Source organism: Phodopus roborovskii, unplaced genomic scaffold, assembly GCF_943737965.1.
Source record: "Phodopus roborovskii unplaced genomic scaffold, PHOROB, whole genome shotgun sequence".
NCBI classification, from domain to species: Eukaryota; Metazoa; Chordata; class Mammalia; order Rodentia; family Cricetidae; genus Phodopus; species Phodopus roborovskii.
The window spans coordinates 4263562-4291329 of NW_026126588.1; the positions used below are offsets into that span (position 1 = coordinate 4263562).

The 27768-nt window shown below is 44.1% G+C and overlaps 1 protein-coding gene across 6 annotated transcripts in view; it reads left to right on the forward strand.

The window, feature by feature from the left end:
- Runx2 (RUNX family transcription factor 2) overlaps positions 1–27768 on the forward strand; it is a 306421-nt gene that overhangs the window by 163722 nt on the left and 114931 nt on the right. For 5 of the 6 annotated variants that reach the window (XM_051204222.1, XM_051204227.1, XM_051204223.1 and 2 more), the window contains one exon: positions 3969–4130. In XM_051204222.1, the coding sequence (XP_051060179.1) occupies positions 3969–4130 (162 nt within the window). Of the gene's footprint in view, positions 1–3968; positions 4131–5030; positions 5225–27768 lie in introns of all 6 variants that reach the window. The other variant, XR_007835781.1, reaches the window with a different exon arrangement.

Here is a 27768-nt window from a genome sequence, read left to right on the forward strand (position 1 = left end):
TATTGTCCCTCATACCTGAGCTGGTGCATACACTATGGTCCTTCTCATAGTTTATGCTCTTTAGTCTCTCTCCTGCCTCCTTCCACCATTGTCATACACTCTTAGGATGCGGACCTTGAAAGAGAGTGGCTGGGCTTCAGTCAGCCCTCTGGGAGGCGAAGTACAAAGTACTTACTCTCCCTTTGTTCGCTGATAGTGAGAACATCTTTGAGAAAGGTCTCTACTGAAAGCAAAGCTGCCCTTCATCAGACCATTCAAGTTAATATCTGTCAGGAAAAAAAATGGATGTAAAACTTCCTTGATATAATAACTCTCTCAGAGAAAGTTAGACTGATTAATTATGACATTTTATTATTCTGGTATTTATTCAAGCCACCTGGGCTCACTTTTGAGTAGCTTGTCCACTCAAGGCCTATATTTAATTATGCCATCAGATCTCAGGAATATTTAATAGCTACACATGCACAAAGACAGTCCAGAGATAGTGTGGAGCTGGATTTTTATTTCTCTGAATAGTGATGCTGACTTGTCACTCACTGTGCATTATGATTTGCTGTGAGGGCCTAACTCAGAGATGATATTGCCACCTTCATTTAAGATCAGCAGCTCTAAGTGAGACATTCCAGGTTGCAAGGTCAAACCTGCCCACGTGAGGTTCTCAGTGGGCAATAATGATTTTAACAAAGCCCAATAATGATTCAGACAAAGATCACAGAAGTTATCAAATGCTTTATTTTCTTCCAGTTTCCCAAACACAACAGTAGTTATTATTGTATTCATTTTATAGATGGCACCTATTTTCTTATCTACTTAATAGGCACTGTGAGAGGCAGAGGAGTTATCAGATCTGGCATAGTTTGTATCATACTCATGAAAACCCAATCAAGATCATTATTCCCAATTTAAAAAAAAAAAAAAAAAAACACTAGGCAAGGAGTTTAAGTGACTTACTCAACACAGTGGGCAGCTGTTAATGCTAACCTCAGTCTGTCTTCGTGGCCACTTGGCCACAGTCGCCTCGGTATGCTATGCAGCCTCATGCTCCAGATGAGGAACTTGAAGGCTCAGAGAGTTTGCTCACCAAGCATATAGCTTATAAACAGTAGGATGGCCCTCCTGCCCTCATTCTCTCATTGGAAGGCCTGTTCATTTCGCATTGTGCTAGGCTGTCTCTCTGCACAAAGAGAACAAATAAGGCTGCATGTTAAAACCAAGTTAAGAGCCCAAAGTCCCTTTGTGATATGTTTAACCACTATAGCCAGTCTTTCCTGGCATTTCCTTGTGATGTCCCCAAGTTTAGGCAAGGTGGAGTGCCCCACTGACATGCTCTATCCTTTGAGGACTGGCTGCACAGATCAAACTGTGCTCCGGAAGTTGTCCGGAGCAGCTAAATCTGGACTATGCAAATCCAGCTTTTATTCGTGCAGAAGCTCCTTTTGTAGCCATGCTGCAACTGTCTCTTTCATCTGTTGAGAATGTGCTCCAGGCCAGCCCCTTGCTTTTACGAGACCGTTTCCCTGCTCTGTAAGGAACGAACGCCTCTCCATCTGAAGATGATTTCCCATTTCTCTAAATAGTAACTTACATTTGTGGCGGAAGGCTAGGGACATATCAGTGTCTCAGGATAACAAGGACCAGTCACTCAGAGTTGAAATGTTGCCAATCTGTACAGTCTCAACATCGAGAGTTTTAAAGCATTGAGATTCATTATTTTTAATCATCAAGTATCTTCCAGATTTCTGAAGGAAAAGTGTATCTTAATAAAGTCCTTCCTTTTCCTTGAATCACAGACTCAGGTAAATGGTCCTTAAACTTGAAGTGCCCCCCCCATCTATTAATGTCAGTAAACATCAGATAAATATCCAGATGTATTTAATTATTTCCTCTCAAGGAAGTATGTCCTATTTAGATAGTCTTTAAATAAATTGTTTCCAAACTGAACAAATAAACAAGAAATAGCTGAAACTCAACAGCTTCGACTGCATAGAAAAAACAAAACAAAACAAAACAAAAAAACCTAAAGGCTTTAAAAGAGTAAATAGCCTAGGAAAAATACGAGTCTTACTATGTACTCATCTGTATTTTGAGAAATAAACCTCAGATACATTTTATTTTTCAAATTAAGCTGCTGATTTTCAAACAATAGTAATAGTCAATGGGAGAACTTTATACCTATCCCAAATGTACTCCACCTCAAATGTGTGGAACAAACAATTTGTTATGGAGAGTATTTTGTTTGTTTGTCCTGTTTAAAGATAAGAATGTAAGAAGGAGGACTTGGGAGATGGCTCAGAGATTGGGATCCCATATTGCACTTTAAGTTCCCAGCAGCCACTGTGGATGGCTCCCAACTGCCTGTACATCCAGATGTAGGGGATCTGATACCCTCTACAGGCATCTGCACCCATGCGCGCACACACACACACACACACACACACACACACACACACACACACACACACGAGGACATACACACTTATAAATTAATCTTTAAAAGGGATGGCTCTGAACTAAAAGTCTCCTGTCATAGTGTGCTGTTAATCATGTGATCAGGTTATTAAGAGTGTCCCTTTGTGCATGAGAAGCCCAAGATCTGTGTGGCAAAGGCCATGTAGAGAGTAAAAATCTCAGAGGTAATTCTGACCTTGGTGTGAGCATTCTAAAGCTCATGTTTATTCAAATTATAGCTGGTAATTGTTTTGAAATTGGCATAAAGATTTTAAGTTAGCATTTACAATTAATTAGGTGAAATTTGCTTCTGCTTCTGCTAGCTTTTGAGTAAAATTAAAACAGTAGTGAGTTTACCTTCTTATCTCTGCCCAAACCACCCCAACACACCCAGTCTCACCAGATCCAGGAGGCTAAGCAGGTCTGGGCCTACTTAGTACTTAAATGGGTGACCCCTTGGCAAAATCAGGTGGTACAGCCTCAAAGAGGCTTCTCTTTTCCTATCCAGTTTGGTGACCTTTTATTAAACTATGAAATATTGAGCTTCCACCTTTCAGAAACCCTGTGGAGATATAGCAAAGGCATCACCAGGTCCAGATGATTAACCTTGAGCAGTTTTCTGCCCACAATTTTTTATTGCCAGCAATGATGGGGAACACGAAGTCATGGTCCTAAGACATGACACTTTTTAAAACAGATCTCAGTGGGATTAAAATGCTTTCCTGGTCATTGTCCTGCCACCAGGAACTCATGTGTTTGACACTGAGCCTGGATGGTAGTGAAGCTTTTCAATATTTGATCACAGTTTTAAAATTGACTTTTGCCTTTCCTCAAAGGTTATTGTCTGTTTTAGCTCGATTGTGTGATAACGTATCCTGCTTCCTTCCTTTCTGGCTAGTGTGCATGTTACCCTCCTTCATTCTCGTCCTCGTCCCTTGCTTCCCCCACCCCTGCCCCCATTAGAAAACACCTTTCCATTGACCCTTCCAGAAAGAAAGCCCACTGTAAGAGAAGCACCCAATCATATACTTTAGGACCAGCAAAGCACTGATGACGCGTGGCAGCCAGATAAGCAGCAGTTAAAGGAGCAGTCTGCATCTTTCGGCAAAGTTATACAAGCTAATTGATAGAAAAATGTGATTTAAATAACTTGTTCAGGAAAGGAATTTTAGAAAATACAGAGAATAAATAAAATAAGTTCCACTTAGTAAAATAAGCAAAATGGATTGTTTTCTAAACGGCCACTGGACTTTCCAAATAGAAATATTTATGCGGAAGAGAGACAAACGGACCTTATGTACACCCATTTTGTCGCGTTCATTGAGACATTAAGTCTGGAGAGCTCTGGGCTATTTGAGGCCTAAGAGGGAGAGGCCGTGGGAGATATTTATTACTATTATTTATTTTGTAGTCTCGTTTTTCTTCTATGCCGTGTCTACAGTCTGGGCTACATGTTTCCAAGGCTGCAGGAGCCAGAATACTGAACTGCTTTTTGCTTTTCATCTTTTTTCCTTCCCCAGATCCCAGGCAGGCACAATCTTCCCCACCGTGGTCCTATGACCAGTCTTACCCCTCATACCTGAGCCAGATGACATCCCCATCCATCCACTCCACCACGCCGCTGTCTTCCACACGGGGCACTGGGCTACCTGCCATCACCGACGTGCCCAGGCGCATTTCAGGTAAAGACCAAACTTTAACTAGAAGCCCACTTCTGCACAGGGGAGGGAGTGGGGGGTGGTGATGGAACCAGCCTGGCTCGTGCATACTTGCAGTCACTGTCTATTGGAGGCATGTGACATTAGGCACCTGGTCTTCTGAATTTATGGGGCTACCAAACACTTGGAAATTTTCAATTCCAGAGATAAAAATTCACTAGAGATGGCATACTCTTCTTAAGATAACCTTGATGTCACCCAGTTAGTGTTCTGCTGAATTGTACCCCAGTTGAGAAGCACTGTCTTACAACTAAAGCCGTCTCCCAAAGATCGCACACCAGGCCTTCTTCTGCTTATAAACCAAAGTACAGACTGATGACTCTGCTTCTTTTGCCCGGGCTCCACAGTAACCAGTTCCAAGATTAGGACACTTAATGAGACCTAGTCCTTCACAGCACAGGGAGGATGCCTTGGAAGGCAGCATGTGGCAGCTCGAGACTAAGGCACACTGCCACTTTGTGTGGCAGCCCCAGTAGTCACAAATCCATCACTCCAAAGACACCCAAAGCTTGTGAATCAGTGGAAGTGTGTGTCTGAAATGACCTGGCCACCTTCTTCTCCATCCAGCAGAATTTAGCAGCGGGAGGCAGAAAGTTTCAGCAAAGACTCTAACAGACATGTAGAGGGAAGCTAAAGGCCCTCACCCAACCATATGAGTACTATAAATAACGGGTGGGGTCTTCCCACTCACTCTGAGGTACATGCTGCTCACTTTAATAATCAGATATGACTCCGCAGGGGCACACAGCCTTTGTGTCAGCATTTGGGCCCCAAGCACCTGTTTGACTCCTGGCCAGGTTAATGCCTTTCTTTCTCTCTTTGTTTCTGTTTCCATTTCTCTCCTTCTATCAATTTTCTGCAAAGCTCGGAGCCGTTACTCTCTCCGCTGAGTCTCGTCACTGACAAGCTGAAGCTCCGCCAGCAGGCTTCCATTAGTCCACTCTCCTTTATTTCTTTCAACTTGGGAGGAGGGAAGGCTTTGTTTCTCAAGCGAGTAGCAGGAAGGGGCTCTCTGGTCCTACTGTCTTCACACTTTCTGCTGCAGATGGACTCCCGGGGTGAGTAGGGAAGGGAGAGGGGTGGAGGGAGAGCTGGAAGGTTCTTTGGATAACCATGTTACCACATTTTATTGACCGCTGCTGCCTTTGCTTATGAATCACAGGACATCTGTAGGGAGCTGGGCCAAGTAGAGACGTATAGTTTTCATCTCTCTTGAGTGAAATCACCATCTCCTTTAGGCAATGCATCAATCAGGGCACAGGAGAGGAAAAGGAAAGACACACAGGGGGTGTAGAAAGTTAGCAAAGGGACGAGGCCCCAGGATTGGATGGAGTTGACTTAGTTTTGATCATCTCGTCTGTAGTTCATAGGGAGAATTGGATTTGCATAGAGCCAAAGTGACTCTTAGAACAGACTTGTTGCATTTAGGGTTCCTTTGGGCTTCCATCTGGCCAACCTTTGAAGTTGAAGCAGATTTTGCTCCTTGAAAAAGTCCCAGTGGTGATGGAGAGATGGCTCAGCCATTAAGAGCACTTGCTGTTCTTGTAAAGGCATATATTTTGTGCCTTTACATTGGGCAGATGAAAAGCATCTATGATTTTAGTTACAGGGGATCTGATACCCTCTTCTGATCACCATGGGTGCTGGTCACACGCATGGTATGCATACACATACTCAGGCAATCACACACGGAGAAAATAAAAGTAAACAAATCTTTTAAAAGAAAGAAAGAAAGGGCCCCAGAGGACAATTGTAGCTATAGAGACACAAACCTACAGTGTTTTCTTTTTGAGGTGTGTTCATACACGATTCACCATGGAAACTGCTGTGAACAACTTTGAATAGATGACTGCTCAATGGGCTAGTCCTCGGTGTTTGCCATTCACACGTGTGATGCGTGATGTGGAACAAGGTTATTTTGATCCCTGTCACTTGAAGCATTTCCATGAAGCGACATTCTAGTTCTTTCTGTTGTACAGAGAAGGAGGTAGGAGCAGAAGCTGTCTGGCTATGCAGATACGTGTTGAACCTAAGCCAGAGGCAGGAAGGAGACCCTGCTTTACACTGGTTAAAACTCAGTTCAGTCCAGTTTTTTCCTCCCCTCTGAGCATCTTTGTGAGTTGAGACTGGTAAAGGAGTAACATGGAGCCAAGGTGGGAGGCTCTGTATAAACATTAAAGAGAACAGAAAATCCCTCCTGTCAGCGTGGGGAGAAACAGGAAGGAACAGGCAGCTGGGACTGTCAGATGCTGGAGGAACCCTGAAAGTCCTGACCTGACTCTTGGCTGTGGGGCCATGCACCCCACCACTCCCTGAAAGGCTCAGCCCATCTCCAGGAGCGAGGGCCCATCCTGGGGTTCATGTTGGGGAGACAATTGTTTTGTAGGATCCTAGGGGCCAAACTGCACAATTTCTACTTTCTTACTATTCTGTTTGATGTATAAAACCATTCTCTAGATACTCAAGACTGACCTTTCTGCAAGTGAGACTTGTTTTGTTTTTTTTTTCTCTAGAAAATGAAACCCTTTGGATGGAATCTATGTGTACTGTTGCTAAAGACAGCCCTCTAGCCTGTGTACCATGGCCAGCCCTCTAGCCTGTGTACCATGGCCAGCCCTCTAGCCTGTCTACCATGGCCAGCCCTCTAGCCTGTCTACCATGGCCAGACCTCTAGCCTGTCTATCATGGCCAGCCCTCTAGCCTGTCTACCATGGCCAGCCCTCTAGCCTGTCTACCATGGCCAGTCCTCTAGCCTGTCTACCATGGCCAGACCTCTAGCCTGTGTACCATGGCCAGACCTCTTGTCCACCTATTGTTCATCTGTAACATGGACAGCTCAAATGCTAACCTCCATCACTGTCCTCCAAAAGTCACTTTTGAGATGCTTTCAGGTCAAATCTCTCCATCCAAAGGGATACACAGGATACTTGCAGATGGTGTTAGTTGAGAAATAGTAAGTTCAGATCCAAGTTTGCCTCTCATGCAAACATCAAGCAAAAGCTCCTTAACTGTCTAAAACTTAGGTTTATAAAATTTTGTTAATAGGGATATAATAATGATGCCTTAGGATTACTGGGAGAGTGTAAACTATTTAGGATAGACCTGACACACAACGTGTGACAGATTAGAGCTGACATGTTGAAGCTAGAATTGTTTTTAAAATTGTTTATGTCATTTGTAGGCAAAGCTTGGCTTACATTAAAATAAATAGGAAGCTAAAATTTTAAAAGAATATTATATGTTCTGTGAATATCCATAGGACATATTTAAAAACAAAACTTTGGAATATTTCAACATTTAATTGAGTTAACCCTCCTATGTAGTTAAAAATCACATAATATGAAGTTCACCTCATACAATATATAGCACATAGAATTTCTAAAGTATTTACATTATTATTAAATTTTTGAATGAATATTTATAAAGCTAAAATCAGGACATTCGCAAAAATCAATAAAGTATTAAGAAACATTAAATTATATAATAAGCCAAAAAAAATCTTAGTTATCATTCTGTTTACTAGGGGTGTGTGTCTGGTCTGTTCCAGGGCTCATAGGAATAGACACAATTAGAGAGATGTGTTTCTAAAGAAATTCCAGTTCACCCTGAAATACTATTCAAAGGAGACACTCTGAATGATTGCACTTCAGACCTGTAGAGGGTCTAGTTCCATGGCCTCCGGTTTGTAGGTGTAGGTTGGGTTCTGGAAATGAAGGAGCAACGGCAATGCCATGGGGTTGTGCTGACAGCTCCTATTCTTTCTGGGACCCAGGCAGGAACACGAGTCTCCTAAGATGACGAAGGCCTGTTTCCTGTTCCCCCATCCATACAGAGAAAGTTGACATTCATAGGTATGACATAAAGGTTGTTGTAAGAACGAGAGTAGTTTATAGGATTATAACCAAGCACTATACAATTGTCATTTAGTTGACAAATGGGCCTTCCATTGATTGTAATGTTTTTGGGCCATAATCAGTGAAGTTATAAACGTCAAGTTCATCATATCAGACATCACCTCATGCTGGGCTTCTTTCCACACCATGTGTTCTACAATAAGTAAGACTTTATATGACAAGTTTAAGTAACATCCCATCCCCCAGTGGCTTCTCATGTCATCTGTGTTATTCTAAAAGAACACCCACTACATAGGAGTAGCCGGAGTGGTTCCTGTAAAGAAGCAAGATATGACAAAGCAGAGACCAGAAGGATGTACACAGCCCAAACTGTAGGTCATTGCTGCTGCAACAACACTGTCTCTCGCGTGGCTGTGTGTGTGCAAGGGCACTCATGTGGCTTCACACAGCAATTTTAATGACTTTTCTGGGGGTCATTACAGAATACTCTGTACCTTTAAAGTGTGTCTCCTGTAATATTCTGCCATGAAAAGATAAAAAGAGTCCTTATTGACTCAGAAGGGAGGCCGTATTCTCTTCCTACCCTAGAACCTACTGGACCTTTTCTCCCCTTCTTTCCTCCCTCCCTTCCTCCCTTCCTTCCTCCCTCTCTCCCTTCCTCCCTTCCTTCCTCCCTCCTTCCCTCCTCCCTCCCCTCCTCCCTCCCCTCCTCCCTCCCCTCCCTCTTGGCTTCTTTCCTGGTGTGGAGGTGGACTGGACTGATGCACGCATTTCTTTGTGGTCTTTCTGCTCTCTGGAGACCTTGCTACTACACACAGGTTAACTGCTTGGTTGCGTTGGGAGAGGCCCCTAGGAGTTACATCAAGAATACTTCCATAAAGTTACTTTTTTTTTTCCCTGAATTTTTTTCCCTGTTTAATCAAATAGTCTTGAATTTCTTCTTTATATATCTTAGTATCAAAAGTAATTCTACTAGCTTTACACGGCCATTTGAATAGCTCTGTGAAAGTCAGCAGAGTGGCATTAGACTAATAAATAGTCACTGAAACTGTTTTATTGCTACCACACAATATAGAAATTTCTGGTGGTCAGGGGACAACTCATATGGTCACCTGAGATCTGCCAAGAGGATCAGCCCATGTCATTTAAAACCCATTGGTGTTTGATGCAGCTCATTTTTAAAAATGCCCCTTATGACCCAGTCCTGTCAAATTTCCTGAGTTCAGGTTTTGAAGACATTGATGGCCCCAGCAATGTGCTTCATCCATGCGAGCATTTATTTCTATAGAACAGCTCTCAACACCTTTGGAAAATTTAAAAGGACAACTCCAGCAATTAATACTAATACACCAGAAAGTTAAGACAACTTTCTTGAAACACTAAAAATCCTCCACTCCCACGCCCCTACCCTACAGACCTGCTCCTATAGTAGGCGCCACCTACTTAGTAAGCACACCCCTGCTGCAGCCGCCACAGGCAAGTAATTATATTAGATGGAACCAGCCTTGTTTTGAAGAGGGTCCCTTAAAGCCATAAAGGGGGAAGTTATTAAGTTTAATGACCCCTAAACAAAGACACGTCCCACGTGTTAACAACGGCATGCCCCACATTCCTCTCACCATACACACCAGTGGTGGTTGAGCCATTGATCCGGGCATTTTCATATTTGTAGGTCAGAGGGGAATCTTGCTTTCCCTAGAAACAGTCTGTCTTTTGACAAGGGTAAATGGGTTTTAATCCCACTTGAACCTCATGTTAGGCCAATACTGGGAATAAAGATTGGTTCAGTCCTACCCTGTCTTCTGGATAATGTTGGCCCAGATTGTAAGGCTGCCTAAGCCTGTTTGCATGACTAATTGCAGTTCTTTGTAGTTAGCCTGAGGTACCCCAGCTCAGAGTGTAACCTATGTACGTGGTTTGACTCTGATTTTTTTTTTTTTTAAATACATGGATCTTGTCGATTGATGCTGGGGTGGGGGTGGGGTGTAGGCATGGGTGTGGTTTACCTCTGACACTTGTACAACCACCCACACTTAGGTTAAAGAAAGGGGTCATACTTACGCGGAGATGACAGGCACATGCTCACAAATGTTCCTGTAGGATTTGATGCCGCCTCCTCTAAGAGGCACCTACTCTGGAGTGGGCAATTCTTTCACCAGATGTCCTGATTTTTCTCAGGACCCAGAGGCCATTTTGATCCAAGGCGAGCACAGGGACAATTTAGGTGAGGAAAACCTGGTTTTACTTTGAGTGTCACTAAAGATTTTTCTACTGTTCTCGGACACATCACTTGTCATATTGTGCCCCAGTGATCCCATGGAGTGAAGGAACTCAAAATTGTTTATCTAGGTGTCTTGGCATTTTACAAGGCATAAGACGGCATTAGGACTACCGAAGGAATGTCAGTGAGGAAACTAAGTTGCATTATTACTTTTGAAAGAATAGAAGATGCTGACATATATTGTTTAAATCAATATCTGTTTCACAGCAGTTTTACCTTTACTATAGGAAGACTAAGTAGAACACATAGTTTGTGTATCTTCCAGCCACCACCCACTGTCTCCTGTTATTTATGTCTTACACTGTTACAATTGAATATTGATCCACTGTTGTGAAATTGAGCCCACAGTCTACCTTAGGGTTCATTCACACTTGGCATTGTGTAATTCTGTGGGCCTTGTCAATTCTATAATATCCACCATTGCACAATAAGATAGAATAGGCTCCTCGCCCTGAAACTGACCCCCACCCCATACCATCTAAATAGCCGGTCCTCTTTTTCCCTTCCAGTCCCCTAAAAACACAGATATTTCTACTGTTTCCATGGTTTTGAAATTTTTGAAATAATTGGGATTTTAAAATATATGGTTAGGAGAATATATATTTAAAAACTTATGCACTCTCTCTGTATCTCCTAATTTTCTTGTTGCACTGACTCTGCCCATGACATTTTTTTTTTTTGTTAGAAAAACTTTATATGTATTTTCCTAGGGAAGAGTATCTGTCCCAGCAATAGTGATGGTGGCTAAATAGTTTTTCATGTACTGAGTCAGGCTTGTCTTGTTTCTGTTTTTAATTAAAACCATTTCACTAGGGCTGAGTGATGGCTTGGTAGCTAAGACCACTTACTGCTCTTGCAAAAGACCCAGGGTTGGTTCCTAGCACCCGCGTGGTAGCTCTCTCCCTACTGCAATTCCAGTTCCAAGGACTTCAACACTATCTTTTGGTTCCCATTGGCTCTCGTATTCACACTTTGTGCATGAACTCATAAAGACAAAACACTCATAGATATACATTTTAAAACATACACAAATCTTCATTTCTTTTCTAGGGTTGGGAGATAAATAGCTTAGTTGGTAAAATGTTTACTTGTAAGCATGGAGCCTTGAGTTTGACCCCTAGAACATATGTAAAATATAGGCATTGTAATCATATCATTGGGAAGGCAGTGGGTGGATTCCTGAGGCTCTCTAGCTGGCCGGCCTAGTCTCATGGTAAATTCTAGGAGGGGTAAGAGACCCTGTCTTAAAACCAAGATGGATGGCTCCTGAGGATTGACACCTGAGGTAATCCTCTACCCTCCACAAGCACACACATAACTTCTTGAATACTCCTCACATACATATGCATGATCTTACGCAGGGACACCACACACACTCACATACACACACACAGACAGACATACACACACACACACACACACCACATATCACACATGCACACATCACCCAAACACACCCACACCACAGTATACATACCCTCCCACACACACCACATACACAACACACCACACACATCACAATACACACATCACCCAAACACACACAGACCATACACGCATACCCCATATACACACACCACACACTTACGCAACATACACACACAACACAAACACAACACACACATATCACACATACACACATCATGCACACACACACACACACCACACACCACACACCATACACCACACATACACACACCCCATACAAGTCCTTTTCTTAATTTGGCTCCTAGACACAATTCTTTAGGGGATCATCCATACAGACCCAAATACAGAACAGACTTAGTTAAACATCACAGTCTGTTTACGAGCTTGCTTTGCCGTGTTAGCCGTTCTAGGTAAAGGTGGTCCCTTTCTCTCCCAGATACCTGAAGGACCCAGGGCTCCCACTGTCAGAGCTGCTGTACTATGGCTTTCTTTCAGGCATCTCGTCTCCACCCAGCACTTTGCTCTTAGCAAACCGTTCCCTTATCTCCATGGTACTGTGTCATCTCTACTCTGCCTGTACCTCTCCTGTGTCCGTATTGTTCCGAGAAGATGTACATTGCATGCTTGCCAGCTTGTGAGGAAACAGGAATCCATCGCTGTTGGGTCTAGGAGACTAACAGGGAAGCTGAATGCTTGCTTTAAGTCAGCTCTGGAATCACATTGCATATGGCTTTCTTTTCACTCACGTTTTCAAGGACAGTGGCTATGTTTTACATATTCTTGGATCATCGTAGCCTACCACAATTTCTGGCATGTAGTTAGTGCTTAGTATAGTACAATGAAACAACCATGAGAAAGAAAGAAGATAGAAAAAACAAACACGAGCGTTACAAAGAAGGAAGAGGGCGGTGGGTGAGATAGCTCAGTGGAGAGATAGCTCAGAGAGTAAAGGCTCTTGCCACCCAACACGACAACCCTTGGGACTTATACAGTGGAAGGGGGGACTGGTTGACTCCTGCAAATTGTCCTCAGACCTCCGTGTGTGTGTGTGTGTGTGTGTGCGCGTGCGCGCGCGGACGCGCCATGGGGAAGTTCATGAACACACACACACAAATAGATAAGTAAATGTACTTAAAAATTAAAAAAAAAGAGAGAGAGAGAGAAGGGAAGAAGAAAAGAAAGGGATTTTGTTCACCTGGAATAACAAATGGAGGGTAAAGAGAGCGACTTTTGTTGCTAATAAAGACAGGAAATGGCATGGCCGGAGTGTGTATAAGCAGTATATATTTTTATCTCCAACTCTTTTTGCAATGTGTTTCATATTTAGAGCACATATCAAGACTCCATCTGTTTCCAGAACTTTCTGCTAACAGTTAGTAATCATGCCAAAACATACTCTAGGTCCAACTTGAAACCAAAGGATCAAATAGAATTTTTGATTTCTAATTTTGAGTCTGACATTAATTATAGCCATCATGCAATAAAGTGTCAGAGGCTTTTCTGAGAAAATGATGGAAGTTACATGAACTCAATTGCAAAGTGAGCGAGAAGCTGATCTCCCCAAACAAAGCAAATGATCCATTCTTGACTACTGTCATTTCTCATGAAACCTCACCCTCCTGGGGCTGAATTTTCCCGATATATCTCCTTGGCTTGTCACACCTTCCTGTGTGACAAGGCCTTATTGTCCCCGGTAGTGACTGGTGGGTGTGCCAGTTCGCCTGTGTCCTCCTTGCCTGGTACTCAGACTCAAGCTCCATCTTTATTCTCAGCCTCTGTGTTTGCAGGCTACAGTGGCCATCTGTATAATTCAGGTGGGTTCTGCCTGCTAAGGAAGCCTTAGATTTGACTAGTACCCTGTCTGTGGTTAGCCTTTACATTTTTGCCTGAGAGGGATGACTCCCTTCAGTTACTTCAAGTCAACTCATTAAGTGGTTCTCATGTGCTTGAAATGTGCCATGGTGGGCGAGGGATGAAGGGCAAAGAAAGCAGAGTCCATGTTGGAGTGGCATTCACGCTTCTCCTCTCCGGGACATGACATGGCCAGCTAAGAGATGTATCATAGTCATGCTGGGATGCAGCTAGGCTAGCATAAGCCAGGGATGCTCAGAGTCCGAGTGAGCAGAGACCTCTTCTGCTCTTTTCTGCTCTATTAGCTTACACTTGCAACCAACTTAAAGCCAACGCCTCTAGGGAATTGAAAAAAAAAAACTCATTTTTTTTAATGTTAAAAGGTTATCCTTTTATTCTGAATTGCTTTAAAGATTATGTTTTTAACTTTAAAAATTGCCTGTATTACTTTGTCTTCATAATGTTTTTTTTCATAATGATTTTTAATATCTTATATAAATATATTATATCTTTTCTTGGCTAGATTAAAAGTCCTCCCCCCCCCCCCGAGGCCCAGGGCCTAGGCTTTTAATCCTTTGCTATCTCTCTGTAATTCTGGCTAGATTGAAAGCTCCCTTAGGCCTCAAGTCTGGTTCCCTAATCTTTTCCTGTCTCTCTGTAATTCCAGCGCCCACACTGTATATGCCCCTGGGAAGAAAGCCCTTGCCTTCAGCAGAAAAGTCTTTCCTATAGCCAGTGCTGCAAGCCTAGGGCCTCAGCATGCTGAGGGTTATCTGGCTGCTAATGCATCCAGAGGTGGGGCTCTGTGGGAGATGAACAACAGTTGCCATGTATGTGAATTTCATATTCTGTAAATACATATATGTCCCAGCATGAGATCCTGTGTGGAATCAGCCAATGTCTTTGATAAGGTGAAATAGTCTGTACTACGCTTTAGCACACATGAGCCCATACAGTTATAAGTCACTACAGTTAGAATAGACAGACATGCCAATATTCTTGACATGTATCTGAACTTGCCATATATTGCTGTGAAAAGCACCATGATCAAATGCAACTTGGGAAGGAGAGGGTTTATGTCATCATACATTTCTAGGTAGCAGTTTATCACTGAGGAAAACCATGGCAGGAACTGAAGCAGAGGCCATGGAGGGTGCTGCACAGTGACTTGATTCCCATAGCTTGCTTCAGCCTGCTTTCTTACACATCCCAGGACCACCGGCCCAGGGGCGACACAGTCACCCGTGGACTGGTACTCCCATGTCAATCACTGATCAATGCCTGAAAGACTCTCACATGGGTCAATTTGATGGAGGCAGACCCTCAGTTGAGGACACGGTAGTCTAGCCTGTGTCCAGTTGACAAGAACTACCTGGAACAAGAGGCATATCATTTGTTATGTTAATAAATATAAATCAGGGCCATGCATTCAAGAAACAACAGAGACATTGGAAATACTTGCTCATGGCATTACCTGCTGCTCCACTGAATGCTGACTTCTGTAGAAGCTGGGGTTGCTCACTGCTCATAGAGATTGTGGTAGAGATTGGTTGTTTCGCTTTACTTCAGAGCTCTGTCCCCAGCCAAAGTGGTCATGATTCCAGCCGACCGTGCAATTAGTAATAATGCTGTAGTTAATGGAATGATAATGACAACTAAAATGATGATCATAAACACACCCCACCCTGTGCCAAGGAGAACACAGAATCAATAACCAATTCATCCATGTGGCCATAGTAAATATTTTCTAAAAAAAAAAAAAAAAACTGTGAAGAAATAAAGACTTAAGAAAAACTAATAACAGTTTTGTAGCCATCATCAGTTAAGAAAATGACCCGTAAGCTCCCGGTCTGTACCTCAGGAAAATGCTGTTTGATCTTCATGGTTTAAAGAGAAAGTTAAAGTTTCCTGATCTCAAAAATTGGCAGGTGTCAAAAGAATCCCTTGAAGGGTTAATAAAACTTCCCAGGAGTCCCTTTAAGTTAATGAGTGGTTGAAGTCTTTGAATCGGGAAATACCTCCCAAATGGGCATGGGCCTGTCACTGAGTCAATACCAGTACCTGAATCAGATTGTGTTGATGTAATTTGTCAGGAAAGCATTTCTTCCACGGCTCAGGCATATGACAGAGCCATGGACCAACTGCAGCATCATTGAAATTGTACTGGGCACAGGCCTTGGCTGGGATTTGAGGAACTCTCTTTTGCGTGTGTCTCTGCATTCTTGGGCTGATTGCTGAACTTCTGTGGGTATTAGTTTCCCTCGTGTGTGAACAGAATTTGTTTGGCTCAGGTTTCTTCCAAGGTAGATCACAGAGCTTTGAATGTTGGTGAGTGTAAATTAAATTGGGAAAGGGTAGATTTTTCCTTATGGGAAAGATGTCATAATCACCACAGTGTCAAACCAAATACACTATCAATAATCACAATGAAGGCTAGGGATAGTATTTCATTCAAAAAACTCAATTAACATGAGTGAGTGCAAATGGATGTCAAAGAAATCTGTGCTTCGGTCCATTGGTTGATTATGATAGTTAATTAACATCAAGACAGTGATCATTCAGACCTTGTTCCCTGATCCCAACTGAACCTATGCTTTAGGGCCTCCTATGCCAGAGTGTGCCAGAATCCAGACTGAACACTGAAGATTTAAATCCTTTGTAATTAAGGAATTTAATCTTACTCTTACTTTGTATGACTTTATGTAGTTGACCCGTGTTCATCATTTTTACTTAAGAATGAGAGTGACTGCCTAGCAGTGGTGGCACACGCCTTTAATCCCAGCACTTGGGAGGCAGAGGCAGGCAGATCTCTGCCAGTTCAAGGCTAGCCTGGTCTACAGAGTGAGTTCCAGGACAGCCAGGGCTAAATAGAGAGACCCTGTCTCAAAAAACAAACAAACAAACAAGAATGAATGTGTGATTGAAATGAAAGAACAGCTTCTTCCTCTGAGCAGCAGAGCCTTTCTCTAACCCCTGCTGCCCAGGCAGTGAGGCAGAAGGATCATCTGAGTTCACAAACTTGAGGCCAGCTTGAGTACCATAGCAAGATCTCCGTCTCAAAAATGATGACAGCAGCAAGACAAACAAAAGAAAGAGAAAATTACTCTTGGGAAAGAATAAATGAGACCAGGAGATAAGCCTACACTGAAGAAATTAACTATAGTTAAAAAGACAAGATTCGCATCCTAACATGGCTCCTCTTACTGAGCTGTTGATGTCATAGTATTTTAGAGTCACATGGTAAATCTTTCTTTCTTTCTTCCTTCCTTTCTTTCTTTCTTTCTTTCTTTCTTTCTTCTTCCTTCCTTCCTTCCTTCCTTCTTTTCTTTCTTTCTTTCATATATTTGAGACCAGGTTTCTCTGGTAGCCTGGCTGGCCTCCAACACACAGAGATCCACCTAGCTCTGCCTCCCGAGCGCTGGGATTAAGGGCATGCCCCACCACTGCCTGGTGGTAGAATTTTTTTTTAAATATTTAAACTTAATTGTGTGTGTGTGTGTGTGTGTGTGTGTGTGTGTGTGTGTGTGTGTGTGTGTATACACCAGTGTTCAGGTGCCCACAGACCCCAGAGACTCAATTTGCTTGTAGCTCTATTTGCAGGCAGCTGTGAACTCCCCAGCATGGGTGTTGGGAACAGAACTTGAATCCACTGGAAGATCAGCTTGCCCCCTTATCTGCTGAGCCAACTCCCCAGTTCCATAAAAATATTTCTTAATGTCAGTTATCACCAGTGTTCATTCACTCTTCTGTTGAACCCATCCTACTAATAGGAGAGAAGCCGATGAACAAGACAGAACAACTCTTGGAGCTTTTGTCTTGTCAGATGGCATATTGACTAAACAAACACTTGGCTCTGGGAACTGACCCCTGGATCGCATCCTTGGTGGGAACACTCAGCTCACTGAGGCCAGAGCAGTAGTAAAGCCAGATTTCAGTGCAAGGAAAGGCAGTTAACAAGGTGCATTCTGGGGGGGGGGGCAGAAACAGTATTGCATGTCCTCTTCCCCTTAAAATGCAGATGTTTTCATACCAGTTCCTTGTCTGTCTTTAAGACCGGCATGTAGGAATGACTGTGTTGGCTCCGAAGTACTCTCTAGACAACCATGCTGGGAGCATATGGCAATTCTTGGGAAGCAAAGAGAACCCTGGGTAAGGAGCTAGTATTGGTGTCATGTTTATTAAGCTGGTACCCTCCATTTGAGAAAGTCGCAGCAGGGTAAGCACCCATGTAGGATGCACGTGTCACCGTGGGAGTGGAGGGGATAGGACTCAAAAGCTGGGGGCCTATCCTCAGTAGAAAGGCCTTGCACTCAGAAGAGTTAGGACCTAGTTCTAAGCAGGATCGCAAAACTACAAGCTAAAATGAAAGGATTTAGCTCGGCAGGGCTGTTGGCAATGTCCTTGTTGTAGTAAGCCACTACTCCGTCCTCAGGTTCTTTGTGCCTCAAAGAGAGTTTCTTCACGATGACAACATTTTCACTTCTTGTAGACTTTAGCTTTTATTCTTAGTTTTAAGGTGTATGTATATGTGTTTGTAGCTTTATAGCCATTAGCGTGAACGTGTGCCATTTGTGTGCGGGGGGTGTACAAGGAGTCCCAAGCTTGACATCAGATGTTTTCCCAATCACTCCTTACTTTTATTTAAATTCTTTTGCTTGCATTTCATGTATTAATATAATGCATATATCCATTACTCATTCCCTTCTCTCAACCCCCGTCTCCCCCTACCATCCCATTTCTCACCTTCAGTTTTTTGAGATGGTAGCTCTCACAGTTTGGCTCGGCTGGCTGGTCAAGGAGCTTCAGTGGCCCTCCTGTGTCTCCCCTCCATCTGCCTTCAACGCTGTGGTTGTAGGCATTTCCGACGACTTTGCGCCTGTATTCTGAGGAAGCCAAACTTGGGTCTTTAGGCTTGTTTGACGGGCACTTTACTGATGACCCACCTCCCCGGGGTCTTGTAGATCTACTGGCTGCAGTTTGAAGTGTAGGCATTAGCTTTGCAGAGCTGTGACACAAGTTCAGTTCCCCCACTGCAGGTCCAGCCCCCTCTCAGGCTCCCCCAGGAGGGAGGATCCTTTGCATCTTCCTGCTTTTCTTTGGTACAGTTTCTTCCAAGTGAACCCAGCCCCAAGGCACAGAAGTTAAGGCTAAAGGTTTGAAAAGAATCTTTCCAAAGGACTTAAAACAAACCACAGAAAAGTGTAGCAGAGCCTAGCTTGGAAGTTACCTAGAAAGGAGGCAGGCAAATGTAGTTAGCTCCAATCCGCATAACCCATGCACAGATGAGCATGGAGGGGAAACGGTGGATACAGACTGGTGGATACAGATCCTGCTTGTATGCTCAGACACATCGCAGGGCTCTTGATGAGGCCAAGGGCCCTAGAGTTCACTGGCAAGCACTTTCTGGCAGCCTGTCAAGCTGCTGTGTCTGAGGATGCCCCTAAAGTTGGTCTGATCAGGGGGTACAGCAGAACCTGAAGAAAGAGCCTGAGGATCTATCAGGAAGGGGGAGGCATTTTCAGCCCAATTCAGGAACTCTATAGAGTTATAAAATTGAGAAGGCTCAAGACACTCAGAATGATAGCATTTCTAATCATGTAAACCTTGGAGATGAACGCAAGGTATCCAAGACAAATTAAATGTAGAGAAAAATAGGAAGAATCATCATACCCACTAAATAACAGAAAAACTTAGCACCATTGACCACTGGTATCCAAGAGGTTTGTTCTAGATCCCTCTGTGAATACCACAGATGCTTATTCCTTTACATAAAGCGGTGTCTTGCTTGTGTGTGACCTGCTCGTGTGTTCCTGCAGAAACATTTTCCAGATTGCCTGCACTATGTTATAGAACGTAAATGTTATATAAATAATTGGGTTTTTTTTTTGTATTTGGGAAAAATGTTGGCAATAATAAGTCTGTACAAAATGTGAAAACTGTGAGGCTGAGGAGATGAATCAACAGTATTTGCTTCTTGTAGAGGACCCTAGTTTGGCTCCTAGTACCCATATCAGACAGCTCACAAATGCCTGTATTCTCAGCTCCAAGTGGGTTCTGATACCTTCTTATGGCCCTCTTAACACACCCACATACATGATAATACAACCTGACAATCAGGTGCACACACAGCTAACTAAAAATAAAATATGAAAATAGCATCTTTGTTGTTGCATGGTTGCAGACCCATGGGTCTATTTCTGTTGACTTGGGGGCCCGATTATATAGAAAACACTTTCTTAGACATGACTCCATGTAATCGGCATAACACTATGTTTTCTGGGGTATTAACATTCTCATCGTCCATATTGTGCTACTAGAGGGTTAGGGAGCAGAGACCTTAAGAGACTTGTTGAGGTCCACAGAATGACGGAGGAGGATCAAGATGCAAAAAAAGTCTTAGGTGCTTTTTCCTACTATTCTTTTACTTTCCTCATAGGAGTTTCCATTTCAGCCCTAAATGTATGAGAGAGAAAAGTTTCGGGGGTGGCATCTTAGAAAGACTTTGCACCCTCTCCTTCTTTCCAGGCCACACCTGGATCACACTAGCGGTGCTTGGAAAGTAGCCAGTGGTCCTGCAAGAAATGGGTCTCAGGACCCTTAATGGGTCACACCCACTCTGTCTGTAACCAGAAAAAAGTGGCAGAAATAATCTTCCTCTCAGTTTTGCAAACACGATATTTGCCAAGATTTAAAATATAAATGTGGTTGAAATCTGAAACTGTAAAATGTATGTTTTTTATATGTGGGGTGAAGAAACTCAAAGCTGCTTAAATTATGCATAACAACACATATGCATGTATGTATGCATGCATGTATGTATGTCCCTGTGGGAGTTGAGATCATTGACATGGAATTGTTCAGTTTAAAATAGTTCCAATCAAAGCAATTGCTTAAAGAACATAAAACAATGACAAGGAATGCCGTATGCCATTGCACCCAGACAGCTTGGTCTCCATGCTGCATTTAATCATGACAGGTTTCCCTAGAAAATGAATAGTGTGCTGGGCAACTTCTGGGAATCTGTTCTCTCTTTCCACCATGTGGGGCCCAGGGATGGAACTCAGGTCATTAGGCATGTTGGCAGCAAGAACCTGTACTCACTGAACCATCCTGCCAAGTACTTTTCCGGCTTCCTTTTGGCCTATGTTACACACTTGGTTAACAACTAGATGTTTTTATTCCGTAGCATGAAAACCTGGGTGTTTTTTTGCACCGTGGATCTGTTTTTAATTGATTGCCTCATCCTGAAGTTAATACTGTGTTTAGTAAATGAGGACCATTCTTGACAAGTGTAGTGTGTCTGGCAGAATTGTTAATGGTACCTTGAGGAGTCTCATGGTTGTCTAGTGTATAGCAGAGAGAAATTCCCATCTTTTCTTACTGAGAAATCTGGGGGGGGGGCTTGGAGGAACAGAGACTACTCCCTTCTGACCTTTGCTTGGGCAGGACCAGAACCCACATTCTGTACTGGGCCACCCTTGCAGGCTGTGGGCATTCTTTCTATCTCTGAACAGCCATGGTGACCCAGTGAAGAGAGACGTCTCACCTAGAACTATCCCATTCTTACTTTTCCCTACCCTGACAGGAAGATTTGTGAAGATGTAAAATATGCATGTGGTTTATGCAGACCCATGTGTGAGGATGTGCACTTGCAGAGGCCAAAAGGGAACGTTGGGTTGGGTGACCTACTGCTCCACCCTCTCCTTTGAGGCAGGGTCTCTCACTGACCCTGCAGCTAAGCTAAGCAGTCAATGCACCCCAGGAATTGCCATGTGCCCTGCTCCACAGCACTGGGGTTGTAGGCACATACATGACCATAGCTGGCAGTCTACATAGGTTCTGGATCTGAGCTCAGCTCCTTATGCATAGGAAGCAAGCACTCTTGTACATGAGCCTTCTTGATAGCCTCGGGAACAGATTTTTGCCCTGTGGCTTGGCAGCACACTCTCTGCAGCGGTCTGGGGCCATATGAAGTGTGGGCTCAGTGGAGATCATTCTGACTGTGAGGGAAACAGGACTTGGGTTTTGGTCTTAGCAGACAGGTTGCCCGCTGTTTGAAGAGCCGCTACTTGACCAATCCGTGCTTGTCTCTTGTCCCACATTGCCACAAGAGCACACCAGGCCCAACACCTCAATGCACTGTTAGGTGTGTCTGTTTATCCTTGGGAGATAGAGGGCTTCCTCTCAAAGACACACAGGGGTCAGGGGCGGCCACCAGCACACCGACAGATGTTGATGGTTCATTGGTGGTGAGTTTATTGCCACAGTACTAGAATAAACACCGAATGAAGCCCTCTGGAGGTGTGTGTGTGTGTGTGTGTGTGTGTGTGTGTGTGTGTGTGTGTACTAACTGTGGAATGCCATCATGTGAAGAGAAAGTGAAAGTCCCATTTGGAGGCTAGTATTTATTTATCTCCTACAAAAAGGAGAATTTCATTATTTGACTTTTGCTGTTTGAAGGCTTCTGCCAAATGCTTAACAGTCTGTAGGACTCGGTTTCCCATTTAAAAAAAAAATCACTCTGAGAACAAGGGTCTATGTAACTAAGATGTGTTTGTTTTTGTTTAAGTCACTCAGAGGGGAAATCTTCTCTTGTCCATTGTTAAAAGAGAGGTTTCAATCAAAGGAGAGGTCTCCTCATCCTAAAATATACAAACAGTTCTTTGAAATAGATGCCAAATCAAACTCTAAAAGGGACGTTTTTCTTGCAGAAGTTTTGAGTTAATTCTGTGTGCAGGACTTGAGTGGAAAAACTTTGAGGCTGTCTGAGGAACGAGTCGCAGTAATGTTGCACTTAGCTTCCGAAGTTACATAAGGATCTGTGCTTGCGGTGGTCCCAGATTCTTGTCCCGAGTCTCTTCTCCCTAGCTTTTGGCTCAATTTTAGAGACAAAGGGAGGAATCCATTCATATTAAGTCAAATTTTCAGTTAAATAGAAGGTGATATTTTGGTTTCTGATGCCATTGGATCTAAATAGCCACATGAGAAGCCACACCAGCTCTCATGGGAAAAAGAAATAATTAGTTGGTTGCTCTTCATTTTTATTTTGTTTCGGGGGGGTGAGGGGACAGGTTCTAGATAGATAGCCTGGGCTGGCCCCCAACTTGGTATCCTCCTGCCTCAGCTGCCTGAGTGCTGGGGTTACAGGCGTGTACTAGGTACCATGCCTGGTTAAATGGTTCTCTGTTATCCTAGTAACTTTTTCATCAACTTGATACAAGCTAGAGTTATCTGGGAAAAGAAACCTCAATTGAGAACATGCAGTATGCCACCATTGGATTGGCCTGTAGGCAAGTCTATGGCGGTATTGTCTTATTGATGGTTGAGGTAGAAGGTTCCAGCTCACTGTGGGTGGAGCTGCCTGCGATCAGGGGCTCCTGGATTGTATTAGGGGATAGGCTAGCAAGTTATGGGGAGCAAGCAGTGTCCCCCACGGCCACTGCTTTAGTTTCTGCTTTCGGGTTCCTGTTTTGAGTCCTTCCTTAACTTCTGGTGATGACTGAATATAACCTGTAAGGTGAAATAAACCCATTCCTCTCTGAGCAACTTTTGCTCATGGTGTCTGTCATGCCAGCAGAAGGTAAACGAGGGTGCTGGCTAGGAGAGAAATTCTGTGTGGTCTCCTAGCAGGAATTCTAGTGGCACAGAGGTTCTAGATGCCAACAGGGCAAGCCCAGTCTGGGAAGGGGGCACAAACAATTTCGCTTCGGCCCACCAGTAACTAGTTGGCTTCCTTTCTTGATAAAGGTTCAATGGCGTTGTTCCCTGCCATGCCTATCCCATAGACATTTTGTGAAGATTAAGCCAGGTATATGGAGAAAAAAAAAAAGTGAGATTTTCAAACAGAGTCTCGGTGTTATAATTATTTCGTCGGGCTGAAGTCAGAGGATGAGCTGTCCATAGGATAAGAGGGCAAGATTAGAGTGAGAGATCCACTGTGGACCTGGAGGTGCAGGAGACCTGTGGGTGTGGGGTAACTTGAGGGAGTCCTACGGCTTAGGTCCATACAGCTGCACCACTGCAGGAATGAGGGCTGTCTATACAGGGAGAAGGCAGAAGGTACACACTAATTGCTGTAGGATGAGGATCTGTCTTGCATCCTTTTTATCCTTGTGCACGTAATATTATTCATCCATTTCTCCGAGAAAGGCCTTGAGGTGTTCACAGGAAGTGGGACAGGGCTCTGATTCCAAAAGAACATAGGCCATAGAGGCGGCAAGGTGCCTACCTCTACCGGGTACAAGCGGAAACTAAGAAACGTGGAGGAGAGGGAGGTTGCTAGGGCCTATGGATTGTGAGGCAGAGTTTAAAGGCTGTTTGCAATGTCAAAAGGAGAGGAGGCACCCGGGCAGAGGAAATGATCATGAAAACCGAGGTTAGCTGGATCTGAGGAGCAGGCCTGTGATCCTAAGCATCCAGCAGGCCGAGACCAGGAGAATGAGGGTCAAGACCCACGGAGCCCACGGAGTGAGCTGAAACGGAGCCCTCGGAGTGAGCTGGAGGACTGCAGGGTGAATGTTGGAGACCCAGCTCATAAAGTAAAAGAGGGCTAGGGATAAATAGCTCAGGGATATAGTGCTTGCCTAGCATGTAGAAGGTCCCAGGTTCAATCCCCAGTGCTGAGGAAGGGAGTCTGGGGAGAGAGGGGCCAAGGCAAAGGAGGTGGGGAAAAATCGGAACTAGAGAAAAGGGGTCCAGTTTGACTGCATTACCTGGGGCATGCAAGCCACACATGAGAAAGAGAAAGGAAGGTGGTCATGTGCTTCAGGGTCTAGCTTTGGGCAGTTTGGGCTGACTTCGTGCACTAAGAGGTGCCTTGGCTCAATCACCACACTAAGCCCTCTTAGTCTGTCTTGGAAAACTGTAGGTTGGATTTTGTGTGATCCTGCCTTGGAGTCATCTGCCACCCAGAACTGACTCCTCCTTCCCTTGGCCCATCTTGTACACCGGCGTGAGATTTGTTGGAAGGTGTCTTAGTTACTTTTCTGTTGCTGTGATAAAACACCATGACCCACGGTAGCTTATAGAGGAAAGAGTTTATTTGGGGCCTATGGTTCCAGTGGGTTATGGTTCATACTGGCAGGGACAGCAGGCAACAGACATGGCAGCTGACAGACAGCTCACATCTCAGACCACAAACAGGAAACAGCTAACTGGGAACGTGGCATGTGGCTTCTGAGACCTCCAAGTCTGTCCCCAGTGACACACTTCCTCTCACAAGGCCACACCTCCTAAGCCTCCCAAAACAGCACCTGACCAAGTATTGAAATGCCTCGGAATTATGGGGGACAGCATCTCATTCAAACCACACCAGAGGGCTGCTGTGAGGTCGGGTTGGGCTTTGATGTAGAGGGGCCACTTTGTAAGACAAGGATGTCAAAATCTATCCCCCCCAAATACAGTCTATGCATTAGGGGCATGGAAGTTAGCGTCCTTTACTATGCTGCAAATCTCTCTTCCCACACAGTCTTTATAAAAGATTTTGGTGGGGTCCTGGGGCTGGGTATGAAGGGTAATCAGAAACGTCAGCATTCAGGGTCTCTTCTAGCTTGCACCTGATAATTAGCAACGGGTGGGGGAGGGGCTTGCTTTTCCTGTGCTTTTCCTGTTCTCCAATGACAAGGGCCAGCCAGCCTAAGGATTATAACATATGCTTTACTGCAGCTCACATAGGACAATATCCAAACTCAAGGGCAGGGTCAAGTATGGTAAGAAGGTGGCAGACATCAGTCCCCCAGGCCACACCCTGGCTTCATCCCCACAGTTGTCACCCACAGTCAATCAAGGACCTCTCTCATCATCAGCCAGTCTGCCAGAAATGACTTGAAAGTGCTCCTGAATGTATGTCATCGGGACCACACGGGTCTAGGGTCGGGTCCTGGGCCATTATGTACTTGTCTGTATCTTCAAGTTTGTCATTTAGAAGATGAAGTTGAAGATTTAAGGACATAGTGTAAGTGGCAGGGTTCCACTGAAGCCATCCCATCTGCTGAGCAGAGCTGTGGCAGTGCAGCCTTAGGCTCTTCCATCTAAGCCAACCGCTGCTCAACACGTGGGTTTCTGTGGGTACCACATCACTTAGGGGGGCTCGTGGCTGGGGAAAAGCAGTGCTCGGTGGGTTAAGCAATCTCCAGATCTGGTTCCTAGCCCATCACCAAGCAATGACAGGTCAGAGCCTTTCTCCAGCATGGGTTTGGGCTTGCCACCAGGCTCGAAAGAAACGCTGCTCAGACTTTTCCACAGCAGCACCCAAAAGGGCAAATGAAAACCCAGCCAACTGGCATCCACAGGGCTCCCTATTTTCTCATCTCATGGTTTATCTAAAAATTCATGTGAAGTTTTAGTCGGTTTGTTTTAATATATTTTAACTCACTAATATCACATAGGTGTCCTGTAAGAACCCTCCACCCCCATACACACACACACACACACACACACACACACACACACACACACACACACACACACACACACACACGTCTCCTGATCAGCTAAGCTTTGGTAACATGTCAACCAGTTCAGAAATTTCTACTGTTAATACAGTCCAGGTTACCACTAGCTCTAACCATGACTGCCATTTCTGAACTCTAGAGAAAATAAAAAAAAAAAATTCTTAGGAAGGATTTATCATTTAGTTGCAATTTTTAAAGTAATCTTAATTGACCACATGTGCTATCAAATAAGAGTCGGTCTTGCAGCCTCTGCCTCCCGCCCCTGCTCCCCTCCTCCTCTTGTGGGCATGCGCACTGCACTGCTTTCTGCCAGGATGTCAGAAAATTAATTACGCCGCTCCGGGTAGATAGCATCACAGGAAAGCCGCCCCAGAGTCAAGATAAGATTACCGATATAGAAGCTGTTATTTTTAGGGGTTAAAGACTATTGCTTTCCAATCTCTTTGCTTCATTTTCCTAGTTCCTCCCGTTCTAATCGTGGCTCGATGTTTTCGTAGCCATAACTCATTAGTGGTTTTTAATTTTTCTGAAACTGAAATAGGGTCTGAAAGGATGGATTTGCCCCTTTTTCCTCCTTTTTTTTTTTTTTTTTTTTTTTTCTTTTACCCCCTCTCTTTTTTTTCCTGGCTAATCGGAGGGACGCAACCACATCTGAAGCCACTTGGCTCATTATGAATTTCATGGAAACTGATTCTCTGAAAGTGTTTCCATATGTGTGTTCCCAATATATCCCATCCTCTCTAAATGGGAGCTCAGACGTGTGCATGGGCTGGAAATGGCTTCAGGATGTGACAGAGCAGTCATATGACTCGCGGCACCGTGGGTGGCCCCTTCTGAAAGACAGGGTGTCCTGGGTGCTGGCCTCCTTCCTGCAGTGGATCTGGTTTCAAAGACTATCCACCCACCGTTCCTTTAAAAATGTTCCTAATCAAGGCCTAGCAAGATCATTCCCCCCTTCCCCTTCCCTCCCCTTCCTTCCCCTCCCCTCCCCTCCCCATCCCTTCCCTCCACTCCCCTCCACTCCCCTCCCCTCCCTTTCTCTTCCCTCCCCTCCCCTTTCCACATTTCCATCCTCACAGCCTTTGGCTCCTTCCTTCTCCTCTGCCCTGGGTCCCTGGATACACACACAGGCTCACACAGCCTTGCTGTCTGCCCCTTTCCCTTTCACAAAGCGGAAGTGTATTAGTCCAGCAATATCCTTAAAATTGGGGTGGGTTTAAAGAATAGCTGTGTTTCTTGAGATTGCCAGGGACCCTGCTCTAGACGCCCTCCTTCCTTCGGTGTGACAGACTTTCTTAGCCTTAGGATCAGCTGCTCTGCTTGAATTTGTGAGTGTGCTGTGGAATTTACAGTTTATTACAACACCGAAAACAAATATTTATACTGGAGACTTGAGGCACTTTTTTATGCATAAAACCATGGGGCTCGCTAGTCATTTTGTTGTCTTAGCGATTGGTTCTATTTCTCGTCCTTTGCGTTTCCCTAAAATGCATGCTTCATTATAAGGTACAGAAGCTAAGGCAAATGTGTTGCTCAGTCATGTTTAGTATGAGGGGATCAATTCAGAGACAACTGATACAAGTCCCTTTAAAATCTAAGTGTGAAAATGCAAAGTAATATTTGTGTACAATCCAAATCTGATTATTGGATCATATCTTCTGGACAGCAAATTAGTATTCATTTCTTGAGCAGTACTTTTGATGCACTTGTCTTTTCCGTGACGTATTGGATGCAGT